Here is a 20,963-nt window from a genome sequence, read left to right as displayed (position 1 = left end):
GGGTAAAGGCTGTGTTACTGCTCAGGGATTTTGTCCTTATAAGGATCATCCTGGGCTGGGATGAGTGAGGGCCAAGACCCAAAAAAGAGGCGAAGGAGAGTCACTTGTCAGTTTTCTGAGTTTGGGGAAACACCAAGTGTGGCTGAGTGCAGCTGAAAGATATGTATACTTGTCCCTGGGAGCTGATCAAGAAATGAACTTTTAATTGGCTGCTTAATTACAATGAGTTAGGGTCAAAGTGATGAGGAGTAAACTGAGGTTCTAAACCGAGATGGGTCAGTTCCTTTTCTCTCTCTCTCCTCCCTTCCCCAAAGTAACCAAGGGCAGGGTTCAGAAGCAAAGGAATTTGCTACTTAATGCTGTATGGAAACAAAGTCTTTATTGATAGTAAAGGGATAGACAGGCATTTGGCCTTCAGGAAGACCCAAAATGCCTGAAAAGGGGGACATCAGTTGACGGGCATTTGGCTGGTATATATCAAATGCAAAGATTTCATTTTTCAGCCTTCCTTATATACATACATGATGACTAGAGTCATCAAAACAATGTTTGCACAGAGATGTTATCAAGAGGTTCCGGAGATATTTGTCAATAATACAAGAATTCACTTGTTGTAAACAAGACAGGAATTTTCTTATTATTGTAAATAAGACAAAAATTCTCTATTGTTATCTCCTTCAGTCTCTCCCAAAAAAAGGAATTTCCTGTTGGTATTTTTGATCTTAAGCTATCTCCTTTCCAAATCTCATCAAAAGGACCCTAACCAGCCAGACCAAGTCTCTTTGTTTTTTTGTCTACTTGACTGTACTGGAGTAAGACACACTCTAAGTCCCTGGATTGGGAAAAGTCCTCTGCACAGGGAAGCGCACAGAGGACCTGGGAGTGCTGGCTTCTGCTCTTTGCCTCTGTATTTTCCCCTGCTTTTAGGTGAAAAAACATTATAACCATGACCTTGAGTATTCTCAAAAGTTTTGAATGATGAGTCAGGAACCCCATGCAGAGATTTAGAAATATGTTTGCCATCAAGGAATGAGTTGGGCAGAATATATGATTGGAGAGATATTTGAAGGGATGTGTGCCATTGTCCTTAAGCTACCTCCTCCAACCATAGCTTCAGGAGGATTAAGGGGAGGTCTTGTCACATTTGACCATACTCTCAGAAGACAATGGTAAAAAAAAAAAAACTTTAACCCAGCCATACTACTACTGGGCTTATATCCCAAGGAAATACTAAAGAGGGGAAAGGGACCTGTATGTGCCAAAATGTTTGTGGCAGCCTTTTTCATAGTGGCTAGAAGCTGGAAGATGAAGGGATGTCCATCAATTGGAGAATGGTTGGGTAAATTATGGTATATGAAGGTTATGGAATATTATTGTTCTATAAGAAATGACCAGCAGGAGAAATACAGAGAGGCTTGGAGAGACTTACATCAACTGATGCTGAGTGAAACGAGCAGAACCAGAAGATCATTATACACTTCAACAATGATACTGTACGAGGATGTATGCTGATGGAAGTGGATTTCTTCAACATAGAGAAGAGCTAATCCAATTCCAATTGATTAATGATGGCCAGAATCAGCTACATCCAGAGAAGGAACACTGGGAAATGAGTGTAAACTGTTATTTTTACCTTCTGAATCCAATTCTTTCTGTGCAACAAAAAATTAGGTTCTACACACATATATTGTATCTAGAATATACTATAATATATTTAACATGTATAAGACTGCCTGCCATCTGGGGGAGGGGGTTGAGGGAGGAAGGGAAATAAGTGCAAGGGATAATGTTGTAAAAAATTACCCATGCATATGTACTGTCAAAAAAAAAAAGTTATAATTATAAAATAAAATAAAAATTAAATAAAAAAAAACTTTATTGGAGTTCTGTCTATATTTCTCTTGCAACTGATCAAAATCATAGTAGAAGTCACTCTTCAGCCAGGTGGGGACTTTTGGAGTTTAAAGGCTTTAAAAAAACTTCTAATACTCAATGATAGTTATTGCTACTATTTTCCCATTTTACAGCTTTAAGTTATATTCTTTTACTAGTTAAATGGGAGTTCTGCTAGGGAACCTGCGTCTTTCCCCAACTTTACCAGTCTTAGGATGACAAAACGAAGCTTTTTGCCAACCTTGTTGCAAAGGTGGCCCAGGCATGTGAATTTTTTGCAGATGATTTCATGCATCTCATCCACATCACTACTTTAGAGTCAAGTTAGAGAGCATCTGATTGTGGCCAGTAGACTAATACAAGCTCAGAGGGCTCTACCATAAATGAGGCATAAATACCATGGATTCTCTAACTGCGCCTTTCACTTCTCTTCTGATCTCCTTTGCTCTCGGCGCTTTCTCTGATGAGGCTGTGTCTTGTTGGGTGGTCCTGGGCTCATGTCTCCACAATTGATACGAAGGTTTTCAGGGGTTTTGAGACTCAGTTTCCTTGTATTGCTTTTTCTGAGCACCACATGAGCGCTTGCCATGGGAGTTCTCCGTAAGTCATTTTGGCAAGCATTGGCTTGGCTTTCCAACGATGTGGCCGGCCCAAAAGGGCTGTGCTCCATGGGGCAGTGCGAAGGTATGGCAGTTTAGTCGATGAAAGGACCTCAGTGACTTTTTCTTATCCTGCTAGGTGACCTTCCAAATCTTCCTAAGACACTCCAAATGGAAGGGATCCAATTTCTTAAGATTCCAAATCCAAATCTTAGGACTCTTTATTAGGCACATGTGCGTATGTTGTAAGGATTGTTGGAGTACAGAGACTTTTTTCATCAGGCTCTCACATGTGGAGCTGGAAGTGATCTGAGGGGCTGTTCAGGTAAGGCTGTTTGAGGTAAGGAAAATAAGATCCAGAGCATTTTAAAAGATTTGCCCAGCAGGGTCACTCGACTGATGGTTCAGAAGTAGGATTGGAATCCAGATCCTCCCCACTTGACTTCTTTCCCAACGTGCCTCAATCCGGGCTGGAGCAGCTCTTTTTAATGCTGGGGAAACTGCCCCCTCCCACCCCCGCTCACCTGCCCGAGCTGACCAGGCATGCCCAGCAGAAAACGCCTTCTTTTCTGTCCTATCAGAGGAAGCGCCAAAGGGCCGTTTTCCTTGCCCCGGAGAGCCTGGCGGCCGGGCTCAGACATCTGCGCTGCAGGCAGATCGTTCCTGGGACCTGGCCAGGGCACCGCGGAGCTAAGGAGATTCATGCGCGGGGCCCGGGCGTCCAGGGAGGCAGCCGCACCCCGACTGCCTCGCCCGCACTGCTCCCTCAGCTAGGCCGCACAGACACAAGCAGCCGTCCCGGCGTGCACTAGTCCCGGCGTGCACGTGCTCTGAAGAGGCACCCCCCCCCCCACTCCCCTGCTGCCTCCCCGCCCCCTCGTCTGCACCTGCGCACCCAGTCCCACTCTCATCTGTCCCTCCCTCCCTCCAGCCCTGGGTGCTAAGCGGCCTGCTGGGGAGGAGAGATGCAGCCCCTCCCATCCCGGGAAGCCTCTCCTGCGGAGGGGCAAGGGGCGCGGGGACTATGGAACAACCATGTGCCCCAGGGACCTGCTCCAAAAGGAGCAGCCTCCGCACCAGGGGGCCCAGTCAGCCTCGGGCGGCAGCTTGGCCAGAGGAAGGACGGAAAAAAGATCCAGCACCACAGTTCCACAGGCTGGGCGGGGCCACGGAACCCGAGCAAGCGCAGAAGCCGCTCTAGCCTCAGGACTACGTTTCCCAGAGGCCTCTGCATGTCGCCGAGGCACCTCCTGAACCGGAGGGAGGAGAAAACAAACGAAATTTCCGCTTCCTCTTTCCCTCCGCAACCTCTTCTTTCACGGTCTGTCCCGCTCCGCTCCTTCTCCGCCGCCGCCGGGGCCTACGACCCTGCGTCCTGAGCCGGGGTGAGTGACAGCTAGGGGCCGGGCGGACGCGCAGGCGGCGGGGCTGCTGAGTGCCGGGCCTGGGTTTCGGAGCCTCCTGGGAGGTGGGGAGGAGCTGTCTGCCAGAGGTAACCACACATGCGCACTCCCCCGAGACCACGCCTTCTCAACACCTATTGGTCAGCCTGAGGGGGCGCGACCTGACAACCAATCAACTGCTTGGCTGCTCCCCCGCCCAGCCCAGGCTCCTTTCTTTGAGGACTGCCTCCCTAGTGGAAGAGCTCCAACTGTGTGGGAGAGGACCCAGACCCCGCGGCTCCCTATCTCCCCGCCTCGAGACCTGTGCAGCCCTACACAGCTCCCACACCTGCTGGGGCTCCCTATCATCCAGGCTGTTGTCCCCCCCATACCTGCTGGGGGTGCGCAGCCTCGAGTAGCTCCCCCATTTGTGGGGCCCCATAGCCCCTCCTCCTGTATCCCCAAGTACTTGTGGGGTGGTTACCTTTGTCTCAGAGAGAACCAGGATCTCACGAAGTTAAGAGCCGAGTGAGGTTTGACTGTGCTCAGACCGATCAGTCCGAGCTGGGAACGCTCCGCCCGGCGGCCACAAACCCGAACATTGGGGGTCCCTAACTTTGAGCGCCAGGGGTTCCCCTGGAGCTGCTCCTAGAGCCGCGCGGGCGGTTCTGGGCCAGGGCTCCCGGGTCACACATGGAGACCCTGGGAGTGACATCTGCAAGGGGCGCGTTTCCTGCTCCCGAGCTTGCGCAGTTCCAAAGGTTTCCTTGTTTTCCTCGGGCCCTTTGGGGAGGCTGTTTTCCCGGCTCTGCTCACCTCACCTCGGCAGCCAGAGATCTCCGCGAGTTTTCCTGAATTCTCCCTCTCCCACTTGTGGAACACTGCCAGGCCCCGAGCCTCTTAGTTCAGTCAGAAGCCGTGCGCCTCCTGAGCGCCAAGGGCTGCTGGGAGTACGGGACAGGGAGACCCTGCCCTCGGGAAGCTTACCTTCTAAGGGGACACTCTGTCCCCAAGGACGGGAGATCCGCCGGAGGTCCTTGAGCGCTTTTTCTCTGGGTGGCTTTATAATCATTATCAGCGGCAACATTTTAGATAAGAAGTGACTCTGTGTTCTCACTATGAGTCACTCTTGGGGGGGAGGGGCTGTGGAAATGAACGTATGATGGATGGAGTCCTAGGAAGTCCCGAGTGAAACTAACCCAGGCTGGCCCGAGCCCGTCCTGGCCGATAACAGAAACCGAGCCCCCGCTACAAAAAGCTGACAAAGGGAGGCCCCGTGGGGTCTGCTGGGGGAGCCCGAGCCGAGAACTGCAAAGAACTCTCCACCTCGCGCTTGGGGGGCGCTGTGGGGGCTGCAGACCACTCCCCTTGTTACTTTTAATAAAGGAACTTTGTGCAGAAAGGTTCCCAGAGGCTCATCTACCCCAGCTAAGCACAGAGAGGAGCCCGGGGATCCAAAAGGGGGCTTGGCACGGCCACGGCCGCCATGCAGACGGTGGGCTCGGCGCCGAGGCCGTGAGGAAGCCAGGGAAGCTTGACGTGGTGGTCGGCGAGCCTCCCCACCATTCTGCTGTGGCTCTTGCTGCTACAGAAGGGCGACTGAGGGTATTTGGGGGGTTGGGAGCCCTTAGAAGCGTGCGCCCACACTGGAACATGTCCTGGGCCGAAAGGTTTTTCAGCATAGTTTCCAGTTGTTTTGGAGAACGGTGGGGCAGCACTGAGGAGGTGAGCTGCTCGGGGGAGACGTCTTTCTTTCTGTCCCCCTGCCTTAGACCGTCTCACAGCCACCTATAGTGCTTGCTGCCTGACTCCCCATGGTGCTCCTTCTCCCCAGATCTGTGTCCCGGCTTTTCCCAGAGAGGAGCAGGGCCCACAAGGACGGAATGGCCTCAGTGCTCCCACTGGCCAGGCCCCACCAGGTACGTGGGGGGTTGACCAGAAGCGTTATGGGCCAGTGCCCATGGGACTCATCCTTTCTTTTCTTTGTCTTCTGCTCCACAATATTGGGACCATCGAGAGTCACCGATTCAGAGCAGGAAGGGTCTTAGTCCAGGGGAGGAGGCAGACCCTGCCCAGAGCGGCCCCCACCGCTCCTCCCCAGCTCCCAGGGCCCATCTCACTTGTCAGGGTGATTCATGATGCTCATACAGAAGGAGCCTAATAATGAGGGTGGCAAACATGTGTGACCAAAAGTATGAGCCCACTCCCTGCCCCCACCCCCCACAGGAGGAGGGAGTCCAAGTGGTGACATCTCCACCCTAGAGAGGAGCGGACAGAGGCCTGGATCAGGGGCTTTCCCCAGGGTTCTGCCTCCTCCAGGCCTCCCAAGCCTGGCACTCCTCCCTGCCATCCTCTCCAGGGAGAGGCTGGGGGTCAGCAGGGCAGGACTCTTGGCCAGGCCCACACATAGTAAGCATGGAAGCCAGAGAGTAGGAAGCCTCCCAAAACCTCGTGTCCGTTTCCCGTTCCTCCTCTCCCCACGTCCTTGTCCTGGTTCCCAAGCCCTGCTCTGTGACCTGCCTCCCTGTGTTCGTATGAGGGCCAGCTCAGGAGGTGCCATGGGCCTCAGGGGCTGCCCACAGGGTGGGGAAGGAGCCAAGGGCCAAGCTCTCTCTGAGCCTCAGTTTCCCCTTCTGTGAGGTGGGATTCCTGACTACCGTTACGCCTGCACCCCACCCATCCCCCACCTGCTCAATAAAGCCCTGGCGGATGGCCCAAGGCCACTCGTGGAGTTGCTGGCTGACCCACACAGGGGGTGACATGCTCCGTGGGTCCCCGGAGTCCGACTGGACTTGGTGCTTTCTTAGCTGCTTAGGTGAAGGTGGGATTGCCAGGTTGGGGCCCTCAGCCCCAAAATCCAGCCGCTCTCAGTGTGAGACTGCTTAAAGGAGCTTGGGAGCTGCCTGGTGGGCGGTTAGTAGTTCAATACATATATTAATCCTTGTTTTTAAAGTTTTCTTGGCTCTTTGTGCTCTTTCAGGGGTCTGTGACCTTTCAGGACGTGGCCGTGGACTTCTCCCGGGAGGAGTGGGGGCAGCTGGGCCTAGCCCAGAAGGAGCTGTACCGGGAGGTGATGCTGGAGAACTACCAGAACCTGGTGGGCCTGGGTGAGGACCCCGCTGCCCTGGGACGGGGAGAGAGGGAATGAATATGGAGGGCCAGCTGGGCCAGGACCTAAGGAGAGGCCTTTGCTCTGGACACTGGTGACCCCTTGACCCTCTGGGCCCCCAAGGCCCCTCTTATCATGGCCACTTTCCAGGGCTAAGAGTGGACCCCGGGGGCTGTGGGGCTCCAACGTTCCCGTTTCCCATGCACAGGGCTTGCTGTCTCCAGTCCCCATGTGGTCTGCCAGCTGGAGCGAGGGGAAGGACCGTGGGTGCCCGAAGGAGACGCCCCAGGAAGCAGCCGTGCAGGTGAGGGAGTCAGGTGTCCCCTAAGGTCCAGGGACCTGTGCTGGCCAAGATCTGGGGAGGGGGCTTTTTCCCTTGTGCTCTCTGGTGTGGCCATGGGCCCTCTGCCCATCCCTGCCCATTCCTTCTATCTCTCGAGCAGATTTCACTGAATCAATCGAATTAGTGATGTTCTCTTTGCCGTCTCGGCTCCCCAGCCTCTGTCCAGGATCGTACCTGTTAGGGTGCTGTTTCCCTTGCTTTCTTTCTTGGGGGTCTTCCCATCATCCTCTGTTCGTGGGATCCAAGCCACAAAGGCTCAGGACAGGGTTGAGGTCCTAGAACCCTCCAGCCCCTAGCCCCATCCATGAAACTGGGGCTTATTTCCAGCCTTCCCTGCTGGGAGCCCACGTTGGGTTTTACCTCAGCATCTGCTGGCTCTTGGGGAGCATGGGCACCTTACATCCCAGTGGCAATGGGTGACCTGGGCCTGGTCTCCCAGGCCCTCCTCCCCGCCCCCCAAGGTTCATTGTATCATCTGTGAACCATGTCACCTAAGGTGGATGTCTCAGAGTTGTTTGTCTGCATGCTCTGATCACTAGAAAGTCTAAGCAGCTTTCCTTCAGGTTACTGGTGTTCCTCCATCCTTTTGCCACCCCCTGAGCCATCTTTCCCCCCAGGCCTACTGACTGGTCTGGTCTTGGGGTGTTTGTTCAGAGAAAGGCCAACAGGAACAACAGGGCCACGGCCTGCGGAGCCCCAGTTCATGGACTCCAGAAGCTTTTTCTCTTGTCCTTTCCACTCTATGAACCACGATCTTAGATCCACTGAGAGAGACCATGAGGGAGCAGGAGAGGACCCCATAGACCATCAGGCCAGCCCCATTCCTTTGCAGAGGTAGACGCCGAAGTGCAAGAAGGCTGTGTTTGGGTGGCAGTATTTGGGCCCGAGGCCCGTGACTCAGAACCGGTGCTTTTCCCAGTGTGTGCTGATTCTGAGCCTGTTGTGGAGGGTGAGATACAAAGACCTAGGTTCAAGTCTTTGAACTGCTGTCTGCCTCAGTTTGTCTATCTGCAAATTGGGGGAGGCCGTACTTGCTCACTTCAAGCCTGCAATCCCTGATCCTTTCTTTGTCTTTTTAACTGAGAAGCTGGAGAGGAACATCCTATAAAGGGTGATGCTCTAAGCAAATTAGCAGAATCTGTGGTAAAGGGGGGAAATTCTGGCCAAAGAAGAGCTAGAGAACATCATGAAATGCAGAATGGATACTTTTAATTAGGTTGAATTAAAAAGGGTTTGCACAAACAAAACCAATGCAGCCAAGATTGGAAGGGAAATGGAACGCTGGAAAACAGTTGTTAGAGCCAGTGTCTCTGAGAAAGGCCACTTTTCTTCAGCATGTAGAGAACTGATCTGACATGTAGAAGAGGGGTATCCCACTCTGTGCTTCTGCTCTGTGAATGCCATCTCCCTGAGCTCTTCCTCGTTGCCAGGCTCCCTCATGTGCTTTCTTCAATATCTGCCCTGGCACACTTCCTTACAGCTTACAGTCAGCCTGAGGGTCAAGTTTTCTTAGGCTCGCTCGAGCCTTTGCTTTTTTTCTTCTTCTCCCACTGAGTCAACTTCTTTGTTGGTTCTCCAGGTTAGAATTGCTTATAGTCAGCCTGAGGGTCAGGTTTTCTTAGGCTCGCTCGAACCACTGAGTCCTTTTGGTTCTCCAGGTAAGAATTCTCCTTTTTATCAAAGCCCATGTCTACAACCATTTATAAACCAGTGAGCTGCAGGTGTATCATGTCATCCTGAGGCGCCTTAATTGAATTCATCTGCTTTATTTCATATTTGATTTTCCCTTGTGGAGGCAATGTCAGGGGGAGCGGGTTGGGTGCCTGGCCATCAGCAGATGAAGCTCCCCAATTTGTCCAGCCATCCTAGCTGTCCCATTCCTGCTTAGTGAACTTTTCAGAACCATGTGATTCTTAGTGCCCTCTTTCCCTTTCTCTACTGCTCTTCAATTTTGCAAGCCCCAGGACTAAGGATCACTTTGAATTTTCCTTTTATTTTGTTATCTAAGTGAAGGCAGAGATGGAATGCTTGCAAGGTCTTCCAGATTATAAGATCACCATCAGGTGGCCCATTTAACTAGCTACAAGCTTTTGCAAGCTTGGCTATGCCAATCTTGGAAGCATCTTGGATGTTTACTAAATGTCCCTTCAGTGATATTCCCTGGACTTTTTCCTCAGAATCAAAGTCAAACTCTCTAGTCTTTTATTTTATAGACTTTGTTTATTACTCCTTTTAACAATTCTTGAAAACATTTGCCTGTTTCTGTCCCTTCTGCCCCATTTTATTCCCAATACCTTCCAAAAATCAATCACTATGGCTCATCAGTCATACCTGCTGGATCTCCAGTTTGCTGGGATTTCTGTCACCTGGGATATCAACAAGTAATAAATGAACTAAAAGAAGAGTGGGCCAAAAGCTTAAGATCCTTTGGGAGACTAGGCACACCTCCCCACATGCAAAGGCCAAGAATGACTTGTGGAACACATGAGAGCAGATGCTTGTGGTACATACATGGCAGAGAGGTGCTGGCTCCTGCCCTGACTTTCCTTTAAATTACTGAGCATTGTCATTTGGAGTTTTGGAGCTAGTTTGCCTATATTTTTACTACTCATTCTGCTGTCTAATGTGGCAAATAGATGTAGGCAATTTTCATCCTCCCCTTCCTTTTTCAGCTTAAAACCATTTTGTATAGATTCAAAAATTATCTAGAAAGACTTGGTACAGATTTATCTGGAGTTAGCCCATTCCTCCAAAGAGAAGAAATCAATGATTAACTGACCTCTTTCTTTTTTTTATGTATATGCTCTGTAAAATAGTGTAAATAGTGACCAATCAGGAGAATTACGCAGAAATGTTAGACATGGATTTCAACAAAGGCTTTGCTAACAAGCTCTCAGTCTCTGCTTGAGATAAAATGTGAGGATTTGCTATAGATGACTGACAAGGCAGGTAGAGGATTTGAAACTAGTACAGAGGCAGGACCCAAAATTAGTCATTAGTGAGTTATCTTATAGAGAAATCTCCAGTAGCATGCCCTATGAATTGGAACTCTTCTGTTCAATATCTTTATCATAACTTAAGTGAAGGCAGAGATGACACATTGATTGGTTTTAAGCAAACAATAGAGTTCAGAAAAATCTGGTTCCCTGGCACAAAATGGGGAGATGTAGCCAGCACACTCACTGTGTCATGTGCCCAGTGCGCCCACAGGGTCGATATTCTAGGAACTAGGTTGTAATCATCAGCAAGAGTGTCTAGGACTCCTTTAACCCTGATCAAGCTATGTGAGGCTGCTTCTGTGAAGATCCTGTCTCCTTCCTTCTCTAATAAAAATAAAGACAGGCATTTATATGAGGCTTCTATCTGCCTTCCTTACTTTTGTCATATTTCTGTATTCTTAACAATTTTGAAGGAATTATTTTTTAGTTTCATTATTTCTTTCAATTTATCTTTCAGTTGCAATCTTTGGAAATGAATTTCTCCCTCTATCTCTGTTTATCTTTTTTTCTTTATGTGTATGTTTCTGTCTCTCTTTGTTTCTCTCTGCTTCTCTTCCTACGACCCACTTCTTCCCTACCTCTTTCCCTAAGGAGGGCAGAGAAGATGAAGTAAAAGCCCCCACTATTCCAATATCCATATTCTTTTTAATCATAGGAAGAATAAAGATTCTTTTTTTTTTTTTTTTTTTTTGAGAAAATCGAGTAACACTTCAGTCCAATCTCCCGCCCAATGCAAAATTTCTATATTATTCTGAACTGCTGGTCATCCACCCTCGACTTAAACATTTTGAGAAATAGTCATTTTATTCCATTGTGGAGAGATGTCATGGCATGGCCAAAAATAATCCTGGAAGTTAGACCTTTCACTTTCAAATATGGTCCCTTTAAAACTTTGAAAAATAAATATACTTTGTCTTATAGCAAGGCAACATAGACAGAGGAGTTTGACAAGGGCCCTGGGGTTAGAACAACAATAATAGCTAAATCTTGCTTTACATTTGAACTTTGATTTTTATTAGCAATGAGATTGCTAATTTAATTTACTTTAATTTAATTTAAGTTCCAGTTTCTTCAAATATAAATGAATTGAATGTAAAAACGCAACCTATCTATGATTTTGCAACTCCTTCCACCAAATAATCTGTGATTAGTCCTAGGAAGTTGCCTGAGGAACATAGAAGTTAAATAACTTATGATTTTGAGGTCACAGAGCTGGTTTTTATATTAGCAATGAGATTGCTAATTTAATTTACTTTAATTTAAATTAATTTAAGTTCCAGTTTCTTCAAATATAAATGAATTGAATGTAAAAACGCAACCTATCTATGATTTTGCAACTCCTTCCACCAAATAATCTGTGATTAGTCCTAGGAAGTTGCCTGAGGAACATAGAAGTTAAATAACTTATGATTTTGAGGTCACAGAGCTGGTTTTTAGAATCAGTTTTTCCTAATTTTAAGAACAAAACTCGGCACTCTACTTAGTTGTCTCCATAAAGTATACATCATTACAAAATAATGATACATTTTTATGTAACACTTGAAGAACTATGAAAGACTTTCCTTGACCTTAGGATATAATATTCAATTATTATTATTTATTCTTTTTAAAGTTGTCCAATCACATTTCTTGATAGTTGATACAGAAGTCAATAATATGTATGTAGCAGGAGACTGAGGAAATAATTAATTTTAAAAAAAATTTCTTTCAGGTTGGGAGACCAAGTTTTCAGCTTCAAAATTGGGCATTGCTATTAAAGAATCATCTCAGGAAATACTAACAAGGGTTGATATATGTGTCTCCAATTTAGGAGAAGCGTGGAAACTTAAAGCTAATTTAGAAACTCCTCAGAGCAATAAAGAAAAGAATATCCATAAATATGATAACTATGGAGAAGGCAAATATAATGAATGTGGGAAACCCTTCACTTATAATTCAAGCCTTATGGAGTATCAGACAATTCATATTAGTAAAAAGCTTTATGAATGTCATGAATGTGGAAAGGCTTTCAGTCAGAAAGCAGAAATTAGACAGCATCAGAGAATTCATGCTGGAGAGAAACCTCATGAATGCAATGAATGTGGCAAGGCTTTCCGCCGTAGTTCGCAGCTTACTGAACATCAGAGAATTCACACTGGAGAAAAACCTTATGAGTGTAATGAATGTGGCAAAGCATTCCGACAGAGATCAAAACTTACTCGACATCAGAGAATTCATACTGGAGAGAAAACTCACGTTTGTAATGAATGCGGGAAAGCCTTCCACCAGAGCTCAGCACTTATTCAACATCAAACAGTTCATACTGGAGAGAAACCTTATGAATGTCAAGAATGTGGGAAGGCTTTTAGCCTGAGCACACGATTTATTGTACATCAGCGAATTCATACTGGAGAGAAACCTTATGAATGCCCTGAATGTGGAAAAGCCTTTCACCAGAGAACAGGACTCATTGAACATCAACGAATTCATACTGGAGAGAGAGCTTATAGATGTAACAAATGTGGGAAGACCTTCTGCCAAAGAACAGGACTTACTCAACATCAGAGAATTCATACAGGAGAGAAACCTTATGAATGTAAAGAATGTGGGAAAGCCTTCTGCCAGAGAACAAGGCTTACTCAGCATCAGAGAATTCACACAGGAGAAAAACCTTTTGAATGCAAAGAATGTGGGAAAGCCTTCCGAGTAAGAACACTGCTTACTCAACATCAGATTATTCACACTGGAGAGAAACCTTTTGAATGTAAAGAATGTGGGAAAGCCTTTCGCCTGAGCACAGGGCTGAGTGAGCACCAGAGAATTCACACTGGAGAGAAACCTTATGAATGTAATGAGTGTGGAAAGGCTTTCCGCTGGAGTGCAGGACTTAGTCGACATCAGACAATTCATACTGGAGAAAAACCTTTTGAATGTAGTGAATGTGGGAAGGCTTTCCGCCTGAGCACAGCACTGACAGAACATCAGAGAATTCACACTGGAGAGAAACCCTTTGAATGCAATGAATGTGGAAAAGCCTTTCGTCTGAGCATAGGACTTACTGAGCATCAGAGAAATCATACAGGAGAGAAACCATATGAATGTAGTGAATGTGGGAAGGCCTTCAGTCAGAGTACACAGCTTAATCGACATCAGAGAATTCATACTGGAGAGAAACCTTATGAATGCAATGAATGTGGGAAAGCCTTTTGCCAAAGAGCAAACCTCACGCAACACCAGACCGTTCACACTGGTGAGAAGCCTTATGAATGTAATGAATGTGGGAAAGCTTTTAGCCAAAGCACAGCCCTTACTGGACATCTGAGAATTCACACTGGGGAGAAACCTTACAAATGCAATGAATGTGGGAAGGCCTTCCGTCTGAGAACAGGACTTACTGAACATCAGAGAATTCACACTGGACAGAAACCATATGAATGCAATGAATGCGGGAAAGCTTTCCGACTGAGCAAACAGCTTACTCAGCATTATAGAATTCACACAGGAGACAGGCTTTTAGAAGGTAGAGCTTTTTGAAAGAAACAAGTTTCAGGTTTTTGGCCAGAGTGCATTCTTTTGCAGGAAGTAGAAACTTTAACCCAAGGGAAATCTTGTGGATGAATCAAATTCCCATCTAATTTCATGCAACATACAAAATTTCATACAACAGCTGTTCCAGATCTTTTCCTCTCTGTTCACTTCCACATTTGCAGCAGATGACGCACTTTGGAGAATTTTGTTTCAATCTGAAAGGAGCTCATTAGCCTTTCTCCTGATAATCAGAGGAAAATTTGCCCCTCTTCCTTCCTGATTACGCTTTTGAATCCATCATCCCATTCATCCTTATTCCTCTCCAGTTTCAAATCATTTGCCAAGTCTTGATTTTTATCTCTATAACATGTCTAGCATCTAATCTTTTTTCTACTCACATAGCCACTCAGTGCATGCCCTTTTCATTCTTCACCTGAACAATTGCAATACTTCCTAGTTAAACTCTCCGTTCCCAATCCATTCTCTACCCAGTTTTCAAAATAATCATCCAGAAGCTTGGCCTTTGCTATGTTTTTCATCCTCTCAAGAATCTTCAATCACTTACTTTTGACTCCAATGCAAAATACAAACTTCTCACGCATTTGAAGCTTCTCCTGGGATTACTTTAACTTGTCTTTCTGGTTTATTTCACCTTGTTTCCCCTCATTCATTCTGATGTCCAAATGAATTGTCCAGCTTTCTGCTCCCTGAACCTTTCATTCCATCTCTTGCCTTTACATCTTTCTGCTGGCCTAAAATGTTCTCACTTCTACCTTTTACCTCTTAAAATTCCTAACTCCTTTTAAGATTTAATTTAAGTGCTATCTCCTACATAAGACCTTTGCCTTGTCATTCTAGATATTATTGCTCCATGATGTCTGCTCCCTTACCCAATAATTTAGTGAATTAATTTTGCAGTTAGTAATCCATGTATATTTCCATTGAGGACTGTTTTGTTTCTGTCTTATAATCGTCTACACTTAATACAATGTCTTACATTTAATTGGGACTTAATAAATCTTTATTGAATTTATTTGGTTTGATATCCCATTTTCCATTATCAGTAAGTTGTTTAAATAGGTCATGCTAGAATTTAAAAAAAATTGTATCTTTCTCATTTTTATTTTTCTGGGTTATATTAATTTTTTTCCCTTTATTTATTTATTTATTTTTCCAAATTATCCTCTCCCTCCCTCCACTCCCTCCCCCCCCCCCCATGGCAGGTAATCCCATACATTTTACATGTGTTACAATATATGGGTTATATTAATTTTGACCTTTTACTAAGTCCCTAGTCAGACTGTACAAAGACATCTGATTCAGGAATAACTTCCATATCAATAATAGGTCATTTTTTTGGGTTAAAATAATGTTGTGACTTTTTTTTGTGTGTGTGATTTTTCCAGAAAGACACAATTTGAGACTTAGAAGGGATTCAGAGGCTCTAAAGGAATCCCTGCTCTAAAATACCTAAGAAGTGGTCTTCTAGCCTCAACTTGAAGACCTCCAATGAGGGAACCCCAAGTTCAGGACAATTCATTTCATTTTTTTTTTTTTTGTTTTGTTTTGTTGTTTAATTGTGTTTGCCCCTTCATGACCCCATTTGGTGTTTTCTTGACAAAGATACTAGAGTGGTTTGCCATTTCTTTCTCCATTCCACTTTAGGATAGCTCTAGTTGTCAGAAAATTCTTCCTGACCTCAAATGTAAATTCTTCCTCACATGACAATTCTTTAAATACCTGAACACAGCTAACATGTCCTACCAAGTTTATTTTTCTCCAGTTCAATCGTCCCTATTTCTTTCAATCAGTCTTCATATATTATAAACTCAATGCCCTTCACCATTCTGATTACCTTCTTATGAACACTAAAGATGGGCATTATTTCTTAAACCATAAAGCCCAGAACTGAACAGTTTTCCAGATAAGCCCTAGCCAGGGAATAGTACAAAGGGATTATTCCTGTACTAAAGTCCTATAACCCTCTGAATTTCAAGATTTCACTAGCTTTTAGGGCTGCCACATCACACTTTGGACTTATATTGAGTTCACAATCCACTCAAAACCCCAACTGTTTTTCAAACTGTTACCCAACCATCCACCCCCACTTTGTACTTGTAAAGGTCAGATGATTGGAACCAAAGTTTTAAACTTTACCTTTATCCTGACTAGATTGTATTTTGTTAGATTCACCCAAATGTTCCAACCTATCAATATCTTTTTGGATCCTGGATTTGTCATCCAATAAATTAATGATCCCTAATGGCTTTGTGTCATCTGAAAAGTTGATGAGCATATTGTCTATGCCATTATTCATATCACTGATAAAAATGTTAACCTTGCATCTTTAAAATACAAAAATGCTTTTCAGGAACTATAAATAATTAAGCAAAGTCTGAATTTGTTCCAAACACAAATGATGGATTTCAGATCAGTGATAGTACATTAACAGACCATGATTTGCCCTCATATAATTGAAGAAGAGACTATGAAGTTTACCAAATTCATAGTTTGAGAAATTCAGCCAGAATAGAACTTCTAATCCCAGTAGAATGTAGAATACAGCCTATAATATATTAGTCTCTTCCATTTTAAAAAATAGAATTTAACCTCATAAAGGCAAATAAATTAATTGCCCCATGATTTAGAAAAAGAACTCTTAAGTTTACAGCATAAATATTTGGGGCTTTTCATCAATTAAATACTTTCTAGGCTCATGATTTGACCTACTTGGAGTATAAGAAGCTAATTTCTTTCCACCCTTTCCTTGGGATATCTTTTCAGTTTATTGCCCTGATTATAATGAGCCCTCTACCTAACTTCTTCAGGAAAACACTTTTTCTCCTGCTTGAGTTTCCTCCTCCATCTAACATATCTCATCCTGCACACTGCTTGCTTCTCTTTATCCTATATTTCCAGTGTCTTGATTTAGTTTGCTTAACTCTACTTATTTGTTTTGAGAGGTTTCTTTTAGGAAGTAGGTGAGGGAGTTAATGGAAATGGATAGCTATATTTAAAAAGAGAAGAACATTAATAAAACATTTTATTTTTTCTTTTTCTGAGGCTGGGGTTAAATGACTTGCCCAGAGTCACACAGCTAGGAAGTGTTAAGTGTCTGAGATCAGTTTTGAACTCGGGTCTTCCTGAATTCAGGGCTGATGCTCTATCCACTGTGCCACCTAGCTGCCCCAATAAAACATTTTAAAAGAAAAAAAAAAAAAAGATCCTGGGAAATGCCACTGATAACCTGTCAAGTTGATATGTACTCATTAATTACTACTCTCTGAGTCTGAACAACCACTTAGTTCTGAAGTTATTTAATTATGATCATCTAATCTTTATTTCTTTATCTTCCTCGCAAGAATAATACATGATATTTTATCAAACACTTGGCTAAAATGCAGGTAGTTGGTATCTACAGTGTTCCTCTCATTACTAGTTTAGATCCTGTCTAGAAAGAAAATGTTTTCTCTAGCATGATTTGTTCTTGAGGAAGCACTGCTGACTTCTTATATCATCACTTTCCATTTTTTGGATATTCATTAACCATTTCCTGTATTACCATTCTAGAATTTTCCTAGGAATCAAAGTCCTTTCTTGCCTTTTCTCCCAATCCTACTCTAGCAGTAGTATAAGATACTTCACGCCAGTTACAAATGTGTGCATATTTTCTTGACCTAATCCCAAAGACTAATCAAAGACAGAGCCACAGGACTTTAGAAGTGGGAGGGAGCTCGGTGCTCATCCAGTCCAACCCATGCCAGAAAAAGAATCCCTACACGTAGGAGCCACTTGCATGGAGATGATTATTGAACTCATGAGCACTGATGACATTGCTAAGGGGAAGAGGAGAGGCCCCAGGATAGAGCCTGACATGGTTGATGAATCAGCAAAGAAGCCAGGTTGGCAGAGCCCCAGGAAAGAGCACTGTCACAAAAATCTAGAGAAAAGAGAATATTTAAGAGAAGAGGGAGCTCACAGAGGCAGACACTGCAGAAGTCAAAGGGAATGAGGACTCCAAAGAGGCCTGTGGGTAGCTCTTGAAAGATACTTGAGAACTTTGGCTATGGTAGTGGGGTAAGGAAGATGCTGAAAAGGGTTGAGAAGTCACTGGAAGAGAGGAAGTGGAGGAAATGAGAAGACAAAGCTTTTTCAGAATTTGGCACCAAAGAAAGAAAGGGAAGGGCTGAATGAAGTGAATATTTCTTAAGAATGGGGGGAAATGCCAGCACTGCACTAGTGCTTTAATAAGCATTTGCTGATTGATTTGGTCGTGTTGGCAAGCAGTAGAGAAGGACCTAGTGGTTAGACCTTAAAGATAATAGGAGCAGATGGTCAAAGTTGTAAACTGAGTAGAGAATTAGCCCTGCTAAGGACAAAAACCACATTTCTGAGATTAGAGACCAGGGCTAGAAGTGAGAGAAAGAAGAAACTAAGGACTCTTTCCTTGGCAAAATAAGAGGTGAGACCCTCAGCTGAGGAGTCACACTCCCAGAATTAGAGTTGGAAAGGACCAATCCACCAAAGAAATTCCTCCTACATTGTCTTTGACCAATGGTTGTCCAATCTCTGCTTGAAGACCTCTGAGAAAGAGAAACACATCTCCTCTGAAGGCAGCCATTTCACTTGGACAGTTTAAACTGTTGTTTTCACTGACATTTACTCATTGCTCCTGATCTTGCTTTTTGGGGACAAATAGAACTCCTTCCTAGTGACAGTTCTACATATACTGGAAGTCACTTATCATATTCCTGAAAGTGTTCATTGTTCTTTATGCTAAATATGCTCAGTTCCATCCCCTGAATGCTCATGTACCATGAATTTGCCATCCTGGAGAAAATTAAAAGTAGGCTTTCTCACCTTGCAATCCCTCCCTTCCCCCATTTTGTCAACACCCCATCACTTAGTCCAAGCAGGCAGTTGCCGAAGGTGTGAGAGGTGATCACTTGAGATCACTCCCATCCCCCAGAGCCTCTGTCCCTAAACCTGCCCTTGCTTTTCCTCATCAAAGTTAAGGTTGACTAGGCTTCCAAGGGGAAGGTCAAATGGGGGAACACCTGATTGAGATGGTTTTTTTCTAGCCCTGATCGATAGAGGCAGCTGAGTCTCAGTCAAGTCTGACTGTTCCGCTCTCTGAGGTTTGGCAAAGACTCTGCAGTGTCTTCCTTCTCTAGCTCATTTTACAATTGAGGAAACTGAGGCAAAGAGGACTGACTTGCCCAGGAGCACACACAGCTGGGCAGTGTTTGAGGAAGATGAGTCTTCCTGACCCAATTCAGCGCTCTGTCCACTGTGACCCCTGGCAGTCCTAAGAAGCAGACAGTCTCTCAACCAGCCAACTTTGCCCAGCTTCATCGTAATCCTACCATCTGAGGATATGGGTCACTTAGTAAAACACTATGGACGATCATGATGAATTAAACTTAAAATCATCTCAGGGAAAAACTCTGCTCCTCTTTAGCATCCCGGGATTTCCTGCCCCCCCTTTTTGCTTCCTCGTCCATAATCAACTAATATTGAGCGTGCGGCCCAGCAGTTAGTGAATTGGTAAGGGAGGCATGTAGGAGTGCCCAGCACAGGTAAAGTCCACTTGTGATGTGAATTTGTGTGGACTCAAGACAGCGCTATGGTTTTCTCCACCTTCAGGCAGCAGCACAGGTGGAAGGAGCAACTTGGCGATCTGGGGGGGAGCAGGGCTCGAGAGCTGAGGACAATGCCCATTCCACAGGGAGAATGAGGAGAGAAAGGGGGGAACAGCTGTCCTGGGAAAGAGCAGAGGGCCTGGAGGCCCCAGTGCCGAGCTGGAGGAGGATGAGGGCAGTGGTTGGGGGGAGGGGGATGAGGGCAGTGGTTGGGGGAGGGGGATGAGGGCAGTGGTTGGGGGGAGGGGGATGAGGGCAGTGGTTGGGGGAGGGGGATGAGGGCAGTGGTTGGGGGGAGGGGGATGAAGGCAGTGGTTGGGGGAGGGGGATGACGGCAGTGGTTGGGGGGAGGGGGATGAGGGCAGTGGTTGGGGGAGGGGGATGAGGGCAGTGGTTGGGGGGAGGGGGATGAGGGCAGTGGTTGGGGGAGGGGGATGAGGGCAGTGGTTGGGGGGAGGGGGATGAAGGCAGTGGTTGGGGGAGGGGGATGACGGCAGTGGTTGGGGGGAGGGGGATGAGGGCAGTGGTTGGGGGAGGGGGATGAGGGCAGTGGTTGGGGGGAGGGGGATGAGGGCAGTGGTTGGGGGGAGGGGGATGAAGGCAGTGGTTGGGGGAGGGGGATGACGGCAGTGGTTGGGGGGAGGGGGATGAGGGCAGTGGTTGGGGGGAGGGGGATGAGGGCAGTGGTTGGGGGGAGGGGGATGAGGGCAGTGGTTGGGGGGAGGGGGATGAGGGCAGTGGTTGGGGGAGGGGGATGAGGGCAGTGGTTGGGGGGAGGGGGATGAGGGCAGTGGTTGGGGGAGGGGGATGAGGGCAGTGGTTGGGGGGAGGGGGATGAGGGCAGTGGTTGGGGGGAGGGGGATGAGGGCAGTGGTTGGGGGGAGGGGATGAGGGCAGTGGTTGGGGGGAGGGGGATGAGGGCAGTGGTTGGGGGGAGGGGGATGAGGGCAGTGGTTGGGGGGAGGGGGATGAGGGCAGTGGTTGGGGGGAGGGGGATGAGGGCAGTGGTTGGGGGAGGGGGATGAGGGCAGTGGTTGGGGGAGGGGGATGGGGGCAGTGGTTGGGGGGAGGGGGATGGGGGCAGTGGTTGGGGGAGGGGGATGGGGGCAGTGGTTGGGGGGAGGGGGATGGGGGCAGTGGTGGGGGGGGATGGGGGCAGTGGTTGGGGGGGGGCCTTTGAGCCCGGCCTGGAGCTCCGAGGAAGGAGAAGGGTGGTCCGGGCAGAGCGCGTGAGAAATCTGTGGAGTGAGCCCGGAAGAGGGGTCTGTAAGAGGAAGGAGGCCCGCCCGGTGTGGGACTGGAGAGGCTGGCCTTTTCTATTCCCTCCCCCATCCTCGTTCCTCACCCCAAAATGAAATTCTCTAGAAAGCTCACTATACACCAAGACTTTTGGGGACACCCTGAGATATTCTTACAGGTGGAGATCGTTATTCTGTAAGGAGAATTTATGGGGCTCGGGGCCCTTCCTCCTGCCATTTTTGCTTAACCG

General features: G+C 46.6%; 1 protein-coding gene and 1 long non-coding RNA gene across 2 annotated transcripts; one reads left to right on the top strand and one right to left on the bottom strand.

The window, feature by feature from the left end:
• Positions 1 to 1,858: 1,858 nt before the first annotated feature.
• LOC141551636 (uncharacterized) lies at positions 1,859 to 3,315 on the bottom strand. Its single transcript, XR_012484925.1, has 2 exons — positions 3,017 to 3,315; positions 1,859 to 2,823 (listed from the first exon to the last, which is right to left on the bottom strand). It is a non-coding gene; the product is annotated as an uncharacterized LOC141551636 (long non-coding RNA).
• A 118-nt stretch (positions 3,316 to 3,433) lies between these two features.
• LOC141550405 (uncharacterized) lies at positions 3,434 to 14,865 on the top strand. Its single transcript, XM_074281069.1, is given in 6 exon segments — positions 3,434 to 3,877; positions 5,709 to 5,793; positions 6,855 to 6,981; positions 7,192 to 7,287; positions 12,037 to 13,724; positions 13,726 to 14,865. Coding segments are annotated over 5 exon segments (1,992 nt in total). The 5' UTR covers positions 3,434 to 3,877; positions 5,709 to 5,757; the 3' UTR covers positions 13,771 to 14,865.
• Positions 14,866 to 20,963: the final 6,098 nt, after the last annotated feature.

This window comes from Sminthopsis crassicaudata, chromosome 1, assembly GCF_048593235.1.
Source record: "Sminthopsis crassicaudata isolate SCR6 chromosome 1, ASM4859323v1, whole genome shotgun sequence".
Taxonomy (NCBI): Eukaryota; Metazoa; Chordata; class Mammalia; order Dasyuromorphia; family Dasyuridae; genus Sminthopsis; species Sminthopsis crassicaudata.
The sequence above is the reverse complement of the archived record's forward strand: the minus strand, read 5'-3'. Positions and strand labels throughout refer to the sequence as shown.